Below are 13,338 nucleotides of genomic sequence, written 5' to 3' on the forward strand. Positions count from 1 at the left end.
GAAAGAACTTTCAAGGTAAGCAAACCTATTCTTGTTTCTTCTATGTATGAGAATCCACAATTTCTTTGTCTATCCCCATGAGTTGAGCCAAACCCTTATGAAATATTGACTTGTGTTTTTGACATATACCTTATCAAGAGTCCTGAGGTGCAAACCCAATAAAATCGAATATTCTTTGATGGTTGGAGTCATATCAACTTCATTAAAGATGAAACACTTATATGCAGGATCCCAGAATTGTGCTACAGCTTTGATTAGTTGATCGTCAACAACTACTGCTAAAAGGTATGCTATATGCCCGTGTCTTTGGCAGAACTATTCTTGTCTTGACGGACTCATCTTCTTTTAGATATCAACTAAATTTTCTAGATTGTTCTGTTTGAAGAGGATAGATGTTTCTTGAAACAAGGTAGAATCATCTCCTACTGGTAAACAATCCCTCATCTTCAGTTGAATCTTTTTTGACTGGGTCCTTACTTCATTGGGTGTCTCACAAGGTGCTAATATGGATGAAGAACAAACTAGTCGTTTTGTGGAGTCCATGAAAAATTTTTGTTAAAGACCGTCTTTCAAGCAAATGTTCTTTATACAACTTTATGATATGAGCATGAACCAATGCAGAAGAATGAGAGAAAAGGTTAGTATGCTCAGAAAAAAAAAATAAATAAATAACTAAGTAAATTTAAACATCACACAGAATAAGAGGAATGAATCCTACGCTTTTGGTCAATTCTAAAAGGGAAAAGTGATGGCTCTATCTATAGGTTAGGCACTCTTAAGGTTCACTATATGTGGTTTAAGGTCAAAGTCTAAAAGTTCTCAAATTGCTTCTTACATCCTTGTCCATCACAGACTAGTAAGGCACCCTAATCCTCACCCATTACAGGCTATAAGCGAAAAATGTTCAATTTGAGTGGGAGTATTTCGCTAGCCACTGTAGAGGCATTAAACCTCACGAAAGTAATATATACTTTACTCTCTCCTAGAGGGACGGAGCTCAGGTATAGAGCTCGTGTTATGCACATGCATATGAATGACATGATTAAAAAAGTAAATAAACATGAATGAATAATAACATATATATACAAAAAAGGTTCAATTTTATTAGGCTTTGGGATAACACAAATTTATTTGTGGCCTGACTCTCAGAGGTCCCCAGCGGAGTTGCCAAGCTATCATAACGTCTAGATCCGAAGATCTATCGCTAGACATTGACTTGAAGGAGTTGCCACCAATCTTTTTTATCTAGGTACGATTGGCCACCTAAGAAATCTATCCTTTCAGGGAACACCTAAGTTTAAGGATCCCTAAAAGAATAGGTTCAGGTCTACTAACCAGAACAGGGTTTGAAAGTTTAGTTACGTGTGAGGAAAGTTATAGCACCCTTACAACGCCTATCGAAAGATGGTACCAGCTTAATTTTATGTTATCCAATAAGCTTTAAAACTTTACCAAATAATTAATTATTGAAAATTATTCTCAATTGACTCTAATAGTTTTAGCAGAAAATTGAGAAAATCCCCTCACCTCAAGAGTATGCAAGAAAACTACTGTTTCACTTATAGAGGTTCCATCGTCGGATTATTTAACATTAAAAGAAAATTCAAGAAAATAAAAAGGAGGAAAAAAGATTGCTTTTGTGTAGGAAAAATTGATACTTTCAACTTTTTCTCAAAAATCTATTTTTGAAAACTTATTTTTAAGGAAAATTGATACTTTCAACTTTTTCCCAAAAATATTTTTTTGGAAAGCTTATTTTCAAGGAAAATTGATACTTTCAACTTTTTCTTTCAACTTTTTTCCAAAAATATTTTTTAGAAAGCTTATTTTCAAGGAAAATTGATACTTTCAACTTTTCCTCAAAAATATTTTTTAGAAAAACTTATTTTCAAGGAAAATTAATACTTTCAACTTTTCCTCAAAAATAATTTTTTTGAATTTTATTTAAAGAAAATAAAATAATTAAATTAAATTAAAAATAAAAATAAAAATAAAAAATTAAACAATAATAATAATAATAATAAAAATAAAAATAAATAAATAAAAACAAAAAAAAAACTTGGGAACGGCTTGGCTTAGCGGCTTGGCTCGGCTTGGCTTGAGGAAGAAAAACGGCTCAGAGACGCAACTCGGGGGTATCGGCTCAGCTCGGAGATGCGGGTCGAAAGCGGGTTGACGGTCGGGTCGGGTCGGATCTTGACAAAATGCGCGGATTCTCTGAGTTACTTAACGCAAAAACGACGTCATTTTGAGGAAGGTATATAAGGCTAAAGGTCGATTTTTTTCTACAGAACTCTCATTCCCTCTCTCTCTCTTCCCTTCCTCTTCTTTCCCTTCTCTCTAAAACCCGAAGAACTCCAGTTGAATCTCGTCGGATTCTAAAAATTTTCTTCAGAATCTGGGTTTTTCGTTGGAAGTTCGTCGGAAAGTTCAAACTTAGCCAAAAAATTCAATCTTCGTCGCAAAATTCAACCGAAATCTAAAAATTTTCTAGAAATTTTCAAAAAAAATTCGTAAAAAATTCTCCAAAAATTTTTCACCGATTCCTAGAGCTATTCTAACGCATCAAAACTTTTTTTCAGCTTTTAAATCTTCTCTGTATCTGCCTTTTTCTCTCTGCCAGTATCTCTTATTTTATGTCTTCTTGCCCTTTGATCCATGGGTCTATTTATAGGGATTGATCAGAAGAATTCCTGATCAATCCCAACTCCTCGTTGGATTGGGATTCAATCATTGAATCCAATATGGATTCTGATTGAATCCAAATTCATGATGGGATTTCCCCCAAACCAATCCATTCTTCAGCCAAAAAAAAAAAAAAAAAAAATCAAATAAAAAATATTAATAGATAATTAAAGGAAATAATCAGATAAATCAAAATATTAACAGATAACAATAATAATAGATAAATTATAATATATAAATAGATAAATAATAATAAATACATAAATATAATAATATATAAATAGCTAAATAATAATAAATATATATTAACATAAAAAAATATATATTAATAAATAGTAATAATAAATAAATAAATACTAAACACATAAGATACAAAGGAAAAACAATATATATATATATATATAAAATATAAAATAGAAATAAAAATAACAAAATAAAAAAATAAAATGGGTCTACCCATTTGGGCCAGGCCCAATTGATCCGAGCCTGGACCAAATTGGGTGTCTACAATGTATTCTATTTCCTCAAGTTTCTGCAGGGGCTGGAGGCCTTAGTTTTCTTCAATTCTGTAACCTGAACAGCTTCCATGCAAAGTTTATGTTAGGCTTCTCTATTTTTATGGTCTTATCTGTGCTTAATGGTGAGTTTTTGCTTCTACTTCCAGTATTTTATAAGTGAAACAAAGCAGAGGACATCCCAAAAGCTGTTTGGATGGCAAAAGAATTTTATCTGGATTTGGTTTTACATGGGCCATTAGAAACTTGAAACATCTCATGCTATGACTGAAGGTTTTATATTCTGGTTTGCTTTACATTCCTATTTCCAATTTCTATTGATAAAAATGTTTATTTTTTTCATCAAAGTCTTAGATAATTAGGATGATGATGTCAAGTATTAGCAAGTTTAAGTTGAATTTCTATTTTTTATTTTACATAATTTTTATGTCTTCCAAAATTGATGCTACATTGCCTTAACTTACAAGTTGAATGGCTCACCATTTTATATGATTTGTATATTCTCTTTCATTTATTTCTTAAATTGAAGAGATTTTCTTTTGTTTTGTGTTGAAGTAGCTTTGATAAATATGTTGTTCATTATATTCTGTCATCATTGGGTACTTAACGCTATTTCTCTTCTTTTTATTTTCATTTGACCAGGTGTAACACAATGATTTTTGAAGCTCTTTCAACCATTAAAGATACAAATCGGATCTGATATTGGCGCAATTATAAGCCACATTGAGGAAAGATGGATTTTGTTTCTTCTTTTTCTTTCCCCCTCTGGTTAGTTGCAATTGTTGTCTATTTCTTATGTTTTATAAGGCATGAAATTGCTGGTTGGAATAGAATTTTTCTACCTTTGTTAGAGGACATCTTAGAGGTCTATTGATGAGAAGGAAGTTAGATTTGGCTTAAACTAGAAAAGATCAGAAACGATGGTTGCAATATCTAAATCCTTGCAAGTACCAAGCAATAATTATTGTGCACCAAAGTTTAGATCAAGGTCACAACTATTAAATTTCCTCATAAATGCTCAGTGGTGCTGAATTTCACATCCACACGTACCCAACAATTCATTAGATGATTTCACTGCATGACCCTAATACTAACACGCTGAGTTTTAACAAGTATGTAAGTCCTACTATTTTAGAATAGAAGACAAGATTCAATAAATTTAGGTGTTTGATTATTCTGTAGCATGCAGCTAATATCAGGTTGTATTTAGAAATGTTGGAAACCTTTTTTCAATGCTCCATTGCTGAAACCTATTATCTGGATGGAGATCTCTGAAGGAAATGGCATTAATCTTCCGAACAACAGAAATTTTTGACAAGCACCATGTCAATGAAACCTTCAAAAATTTTGACAAGCATCACGTCCATGAGACCTTTAATTGAATCCTTCCATACTCTTTAATATTTCTCTCTTTTGCAATTGCTACATCCAAAAAAATGAATTTTATATTCAAGTGTAAAGTGCAGTGCAATAATTTACCATTACAGGCACATCACATCCTTCTCTAAAATTGTGAAACTTGATATGTGTCACAGATTTTGGCTTAAGTAAATCTTATTGCATTGCCACTTTTTAGTGATTTTTTTTATTGGTAATAAATGAATATCTAGATATATTTTTAATTTTAATATTTTTTGCTGTATTTATCTTGCCTGGGTTATAGTTTTAATTTGATTATTCTTCTTTTTCGTTTTCATTTATTAGAGGAATTTCTGTTTCTCCGTATCAATGGTGCTTAAACATAGCCCTTCCAATAGAGTAACCCTAATAGCTGGACAATATCAACCATCATTTGCCTACATAATCCATAAAGATGATGATAAAAATTAACCTTCAAATGAGTTCCAGTCTCAGCAAAAATCCAGTAATCTAGAAATTATTTTTTGTTGCTTGATAAATAATATTTATTATCATTGCGGTTCTTTATTATGAATGAACATGAAGATTTTCATGTTCTTTTAATGCCACTTTCCTATCAAAGTGTTACCAATTTTTTCTTAAATTCTTTGGTAAAGTTCACTTTTCTTTGTAAGTTCCTGAATATGCATTTGAATTATATTTACTAATTTATTATGCATTCACTTTTCTAAGAATCACTAAATGTTTAAATTACCTAATTATTTTGCCCTTTTTTATAGTTTTTTTATGTAACTTTTTGAGATTATTTTTCTTTTACAGCTTTTTGTATTGATTTTAAATTAAAAAATTATTAATTAATTTGTCTTAGACTTTGTAGTTGTGATGATTTGATATATTATTTATTTTGTCACTGATTAACTGGAAATCTAATTATCTTTGATGATTTCTTATTTTTTAATTTAAAAATTATAAAGTTTATCGTCTTTGACTGTTTAAAGTTTGTTGTGTATCGACTCAAAAAAATTGTTAGTATTTGTACTTTATTGATATAATTTTTATTTTTTTTTCAACCATTCTAATGTCAAACTTATGGAATAGCATAAAATTTTAGTCTTAATTTAATGCAATTATCTTTGCTGTCCTTTCATTTCAATAGCTAACAAATTTATTAACATGATTAAAATAAATTCGCAGCATGCAGTTCTTGCCTCTAGTACTAAATAAAAATTAGTAACGCTTTGTCATTTAAAAAAAAAAAAAAGCCAAAATCGTATGTTGTGGGATTAATGGCAATTTAAAACTAAGATCACTTGCATTTTATTAAGAACACTGTCGTTGATGATCTTGTGTTTATTACAGTAGAATTCATGGCAGTACTTGTCAGATTCTACATCTGTACATATTTATTACCTGTTGATGAAAATTAATCAATGTTTTAGCAGTCGCCCATAGACCTTCCTGCTATCGGTAGCGGTGCCGTCATGAGAGCATCGTATGTAGCATTGAAGGATGCATTGTTTCATTCGTGGCGGTGGCTCATCGCAACCAAACAAGCAGTCATCGAATCATTGCTGGACTAACACTGCAACTGTGTGCCCAGCAATGAAAAACATCACGATCGCCATGACAATCATAGCATTGCGACTGGTCACACCTTTCCCTCTAGCCTCCACGCTTAAAATTCTCAATACTAAAGATTATTAATTATAAAAACTATTTCAAACAACCTGAATATATATATATATATATGTATGTATGTATGTATGTATGAATTTACTAGAAAGGAAAGCAATCTGGCTGCATACCTAATATAATTTTACTGCCTAATATTATGTTCTGAATATAGTATTGTATGTAATACATATCTTGCTGTTTCTCAAATATAGAATGTCCCTAAACCCTAAAACCAAATAAAGAAAAGAAACTTTTATAGTTAATTAATTTATTTGAACTATTTGGATTTACATGTAAATGTTTTGTCTTCTTATGATTTGACAGTAATTTCTTTATATTATGCTATTGGGATTAGATTCTCATTCATTAGTTTCTTTTAACAATGCTTGGTAGAGTTAATTATACATTTGACATCTTAATTTTCGAAAAATATAATTAGTATTTGAAGAAAAAATATACAATTTGCAACTTGAATTTTTGAATCATGTAATGTTAACACAAACTCAAACATAGTTAACTCAATCATATCCAAACTCAAACATAAACCCATCAATACTCCTTTCAATCCAATTAAAACTTAATTTTATGTGTTTTGCCTAAGTGGTAAATTTCCTATCAAAATCAGTTAATTCTTGGATATGCTATGTGTATGTGACATGGCATCCATGGGAGCTTTCTCATAATTTTTTAGTATTTTTAAATATTGACACATATATAAATGGCCTAATGATAATAGTTGAATGAAACAAACGAGTTAAATTAATAATGTTAAGGTTTGTTAAGGTTCAAGTTAAAATAATATGCAATTATACATTTTTGGATACCTATTTATATATTTTATTGTAATTCTATTATCAAATCCGTTAAAAAAAGTATCAATCTCAACCATTCATTTATTCATTCACCACAAAGAGAACTTTACGTCATTCTATGATTGAGATCCATAATTATCCTATAAGCTTAATGTCATTTAATTTCTATTATTTTATTATAGCAAATGAAAAGAGAAAGAAGAAATAAAAAAATGAAAACTCCAAAAATTTTAAAATTTTGATCAATTTATTAGTTTGTACCAAAATCGTTTTCTAAGAAAATACTTGTAGAATATTTTTCGTGAGGATACTTGGTTTATAAATTTTCTAACAATATCTTGCGAATCTACATTCTTTTTTCAGATTTTCAATCACAATACATGAGGGACTGATCCAAGAAATTTCAAACCTTCGGTCGAACAACAAAAAATTCAACTATTTTATTCTTTTATTCTCAACTAAATACATATCTCTAGACTATTAATTTCATCACAGGCTACATATAAAGAGGAAATTTTAACAAGGAACGCCTAGTTATGGTTGGTGCACTTCTGATAGCAGGAATTCACATAGCTATCAATTTGCCCTTCATCTGAAAAATCAGAAACACATTGTCAGAAATATAGGATAATTAAAGAAACTAGTAAAATTTTTTATAAATGATGATTTTAAAGGAAAAGAGAGAAGGTATAAAGAGACAATTGATTAAAGAGCTGGGGAAATTTTCGTACCGGAAGCAAGACTGACAGGCATGGATTGAGCACAATTATTAGTACAATTAGATCAACTCTAATTGAATGATCTTGCATTTAAGATTGCAGATTTTGAAACATATGTTATAGAGGAATTTAATGATAAGTTTAGAACAATTCATAGCACACTTGTCTTCACAATCAATCAAGGCTTTAGCATTGAACATATTTTTACACCAATTCAAAACAATCGATTTTAGTTCAATATAATGTCTACTATAAATTACTATTTAAACAAATTCATTACCATTTTATTTTATTTTTTCCTTTTTTGTCGAGCCAGTCTCTCTCCTCCTTGCCCTTGCCCTGGTTTTCTACTATTTTTTCAACATCTCTGCACATATTTTATTTTTCCTAGTTTTATTTAAAACTATTTTCATTTTCTTCATCATCTAGGAAAATGGAAGAAACAAAAACCAAAAAGGTTGGCCATAACAGTAAGTCATGATTGCTTCCATAAAATTACCCCAATTCACATTTTTGAACTTTTTAAAAAATGCATAAATTACCATGAAAAAAAATTGTTAGAAAATAAGAATGTAGGGCTTCGTAGTAATTAACCAATATCTTCTATCCCATGTTAATAAGAGGGAAAAGGCAGGGACAAATGGTCTGTTTTTAAGTGGATGGATTGCATTCATATCAACTTGGAGAATATGAAGAACAAATGAAAATTTTGGATCATAAGCAGATGTGGGGAGGGAGAATCGGGAGATGGATGAATAACAAAGGAATAATTATTTTATACTTAAAATTGACGGAATTTGAATTCTAATTTTACGGAATTTGAATTCTAATTTTATCACTTTATTAAAAAAAAATTACGTGATTGTTGGAAAAAAAAAAGAGAATTATGGAAAGAGTAAAAATGGGAAAAGAGTAAGATCATGAGAGAAAGGATTGCCAGGTATAACTGACTACCGTTAATGTGGACAATTAATTGACTTTCTCGGGACCATTGGATTAAACAAAGATCAATGGACAAAAATTAGTGTAAAATTTTAATATTTTACTCTTGTAAGTAGATACCTTCCCAGATATGGCTTGTGGATTTGACCTATTAATTATTTTGTAGGTGGAATAAATTTCAATCAAAGAAATTAAAATCATAAAATTATATTTTACAAAATAAAAATAGAAATTTCAAAATGCTTGGAATTTGAACAGGGATTTTAAAAAATGCAAATGCTCATTTCATTAAGGTAGAATTTATGAAATTCTTTAGTTTTTCAATAAAACGTCAACATTTATTGTCTTTTGAAATAACTTTTATTTTATTTAATTCTAACTTAAAAAACTTATTTTAAAGTAATAAAGGGGTTGAAGGAGGCGAAGGGTATGTTGGGGGGCAAAAGGGTTGTTGGAGGTGGGGCGAGAGGGGGTAAAGGTGTTGTTGGTGCCAAAGAAGTGTCAAGTGTAAGGTGTCAAGTGTAAGGTGTCAATGGGGTTGCTGGGGTTGAAGGGGACTGATCTGGGGCCAAACCTGGAGCCGAAGGGATTGCTGAGGGCGAAGGGGCTCCTGGAGATAGTGGGGTTTCAGTAGGCATGGCAATGGCAGCATCCAAAGGAAGAATATTTTCAGCAGCGTTATCGAGACCTGGAAAATCTTCTTCCTGTGCCACAGCTAGCACAAGCATAATTGACATCATCAGCATTGTTAAAACTCTTATCAAACTAATTCTCTCCATATCTTCTCTCACTCACCCTTCATAATCAAAATAAAACTGTACGTCCGTGAAAATTCGAGGACTTGGAACAAGTTTTCTGTTATTTTCATGATAATGAAACTGAATAAATTACCACCATTTATAGGTTCGAAACATGAAGTTGGGAATTACAGCTGATTTCTGCCACTAATTCAAGCCTGTTTAAAAGTTCTAAATGGAAGACAATATCAATCAATAAGAATTATTACCAAAATTTTTGAACACCTTATATTAAAAACGAAATAATCCAATGCAAATGGTCCATTTTTTTGACATAGAGAAAATCTTAATCAATTGTCACTGTTATGCATTTAATTATTTTATTTTCATATAAATTTTAAATATTTAAATGCATTAATTATATTTATTTCCATTTAAATTTTCAAATGACTTACTTTTTAAAAAAATAATTCAAGATGATATGGAATTATTTATTCTGCTTACAGAAAATTACAACATAATAAAAGGAAAGAAGCCAACACCATCCTCAAAACCCATAGAAATACTTTTAAGACAGACCCAAGCTGACAGATCAGGCCGTTACATCACTCCCTGTAAACAAGTAACTAACAGATGCAAACCAGAACTTGGTCCAAACACAGCAGGTTTAAGGAATTATTGTAGGACGCACTGATCAAATAACAGAAAATAATTATCCATAACTCTCCAGTCAACTTAAAGCAAATTGCTTCCAAGCCTAAGGGAATGAGCAGCGGTGCATATGCATGACGGACTTCAATTATGATTAGATGAAAAGCTCCCATCCAAACTCTTTATTTTTCCATGCACCAAATCATGGATCACTTCAACAATGCCATTATTGATCATACCTAAATGAAAAGCATATGTACTTTTCAATTTATTCAGAATTCAGATTAAGGAACAGTTGAACTACAAAAAATAGAAAAAGGGAGTTTTTATTATCTGTCTAGTACCTCCCAACTATCAAGCTGTGGTCCGGCTGGAGCATCAGTGTTGTGGAAGAAAGGGGAGAAAGTAGTGTTTAGGGTCATGTCTTCCCACTGTAGTCGATTCCACCATGCTTCCTGTCCTGAAATAATATATAGTTTGTGCTTGGCGCTGTTAGCATGAAATGGGAGTTTCTTGAGCTTTGGGCAGTCGAACACATGGATTTGACGCAGAGACAGAAAGGACAAGGGATGACTACAAATGCTTTCTAGTTGGGTTAGATCATGAAGATGAAACGTCTGAAGATGGCGGAAAACCCAACTTTCCTCTGTTATTTCAACTCCATCATCATTGCTTATAAGATTTTTCATTGCTTCACAATTCGCAATTTCTTGAGAGTTGAGGTTTGGAACCCAAACAAGCCAATTCAGATGCAGAAGAACTTTACACTTCTTGATTATGAGGGAACCAAGATGAATAAAACAACTCGCCCTTAAATTCCTGTTGTTGCATGGATTGTCCAGCACCATTTCTTGCCCATCCTCCTCCTCCTCCAACCAGTCAGTAGCCAATTCTTCCAAATCACTGCAATTACCGATTTGAACCAATGATAAGCTCATATCTTTCGGAAGTCGCAGAATAGCAGTGCCTCTGCACAACTCAATGTCTAGGCCATATGTGCAGTTCTGTAATTTGTCTGACCTCAAAAATTTTTGCAGCGCTTGTTCGATTTTCACAGTGAAACTTAAGGCTTGCAGGTCCCGTAAGCAGTCCAGTTCATCCATCAACAGTTCCTTACCACCAGAAAAGACATTACCGTCCTCTAGTTGATCTAAGATACCAGAATGGAACAAGTCCAATCTTTGCAACATTGAGAGATTTGATAGAACCTGTCGCGGAAGAATCTGAAGTTTATCCATATTATTCACATATAAAAATTTCAGCTTCGTTAATTTCCTGAACTCCAGAAGCAACATTCTAACCCCTGTAAAAGAAAGGTCAAGATGTTCCAAGGAGACCAACTCAAAAAAGCTTAAGGGCAACTCTTCTAAACTTTTATTGTGAGATAGGTCTAGCAGTTTAAGAGAAGGCATAAAATGAAAGAAGCTGTCTGATATCATTTTCAAAGCACTACATCGAAGATTCAAAGTCAACAGATTGGGGCACCTAGGTGTTGCTGTTAGTTGATCCATAGAATTGTTCATGAGTGATATTCTTTCAGCCTTCTCCCCCTCTGAGATATTGCAGGTGCTTTGGTCAATTTGACAGCCACTTGCACCAAAAACTTCCCCTTTGTAGCTCCCTTATTTGAAATTAACCACAGGGCCATGTCTCGAATCATGTCATGCATTTTAATATAATTATCTCCAATACGTTCATCACTCTCCAACAGGCATGCCAGCCTTAAGGTGCCTATAATATGGTGCCCCTTATCAATAGCTTCAAATAGATCATCACTTTGATCCAAAAAACCTTCTGCAGCTCAAGCATTTATAAGATTAATTTTATTCAGAAAGAAATCTTCAGGATATAGTGCGCAATACAAGAAGCAAGATTTAGTAGTATCATCTGATAAGCTATCAAAGCTGAACTCTAGTAGAGAAACAACCTTTTTCTCCATACTAGTGAATTCAGCAGCAGATTTCCTCAACGTGGTGGCAGCATGACGCCATTCTTCAATGGTTCTTCTGCTACGTGTGGCTAGCCCAACAGTGATGAGTGCAAGCGGCAAACCGCAAAATTCGTTTACAATCGTTTCTGCCAGTTTGGGTATGACTGGGTCCAACTGTAGGACTTCTTCTCCCACTTTGCTTTGAAACAATTCCCATGCTTCCCTCCTCGCTAAACGATTCACTTTGAACTTCCTTTTTGCATGCATGAGATCGCACACATCCTCTTGACGTGTAGTGAGTACTACTTTGGCCTTGTTTTGTTCACTTGGAACTGGTACCCCAGCTTTTAAAAGATCAAAATGCTCCCACATATCATCTAACAGTAGCACAAATCTTTTCGTTTTCAACACGCTGAAGATGGAATTAGTTTTCTCTCGTTGGCTCATGCTACTCCATCTGTCATCAGGGAAGCCTAGTTTTCGGCCAATTTGATCCTGCACCTTTTCCATGTTTAGATCCCTTGACACCACAGCCCAAATTACCACATCATAATCTTGACCAACTCTGCCAATTAATTCATTGTTGATTTTAATCAAGAGGGTGGTTTTGCCCACACCCCCCATACCATATATACCAACGATTCCCACTCGTTGATCACAAAGGTGGCTCCAAACCTCCCTGAAATTAGAATCCATGCCTACAGTGTCCTCAAGGGGCATTTCATCCACCAAGGGCAGGGGCAACCTGTCAGCCACATCGTCAAAACTTCCCTCTCTTCTCGACACAGAAATAGCTTTCAATTTTTCTGATACCTGCTTCCCGAGGTTGTAACGAGACTTCAATCTTTTGGGAGAAAAGTTGCAGAAACATCTTTGCTGAGTCTCCCTTTCTTCCCTCAAAACCATGTCAAGTTCAGCTTCTAGTTCTTCTACTCGCCGCAGCCATCCTTCGACTTGCTCCCTACGCCGCATTTGTTGCCGCTCAGCAATTTCTACTCTTTTCTTCACATCGTTCCTTTGCTCCCTAAGCTTGTCTGTGTCTCATTTCAAAGATCTTATAAGCCTTTCGGGATGACAGATCGAGATACGGTACTCTCCGTTTCTTTCGCTGCAATGCCCCAAACAAGAGATTGCCTCTAAGACTAGGCTTGCAATTTCCATAGCCGATAATTAAGAGGCGGTTTCAGGAAGAAAAGCGAATCAAAAGATCTAGCCTGCAGCGAAGATTGAGCTTGGTCTAAATCTCACACACACATGTATGTATACACAGAGAGGAGGGATAGAGAATAGGAAGTGGAAATGAGATATGATTAA

General features: G+C 33.2%; 1 protein-coding gene and 1 pseudogene across 1 annotated transcript; both read right to left on the bottom strand.

Annotated features, from left to right (window-relative positions):
• Positions 1-9,221: 9,221 nt before the first annotated feature.
• LOC149511121 (disease resistance protein RPS5-like) lies at positions 9,222-11,617 on the bottom strand. Its single transcript, XM_089755106.1, has 2 exons — positions 10,439-11,617; positions 9,222-9,410 (listed from the first exon to the last, which is right to left on the bottom strand). The coding sequence occupies exons 1-2, from the start codon at positions 11,615-11,617 to the stop codon at positions 9,222-9,224; spliced, it is 1,368 nt and encodes a 455-aa protein (XP_089611232.1).
• Positions 11,614-12,996, bottom strand: LOC149511122 (putative disease resistance protein At5g63020 pseudogene; annotated as a pseudogene).
• Between the last annotated feature and the right edge of the window lie 342 nt (positions 12,997-13,338).

This window comes from Durio zibethinus, chromosome 26, assembly GCF_047325235.1.
Source record: "Durio zibethinus cultivar Kanyao isolate XHJ-2024 chromosome 26, ASM4732523v1, whole genome shotgun sequence".
In the NCBI taxonomy this organism is placed as follows: domain Eukaryota; kingdom Viridiplantae; phylum Streptophyta; class Magnoliopsida; order Malvales; family Malvaceae; genus Durio; species Durio zibethinus.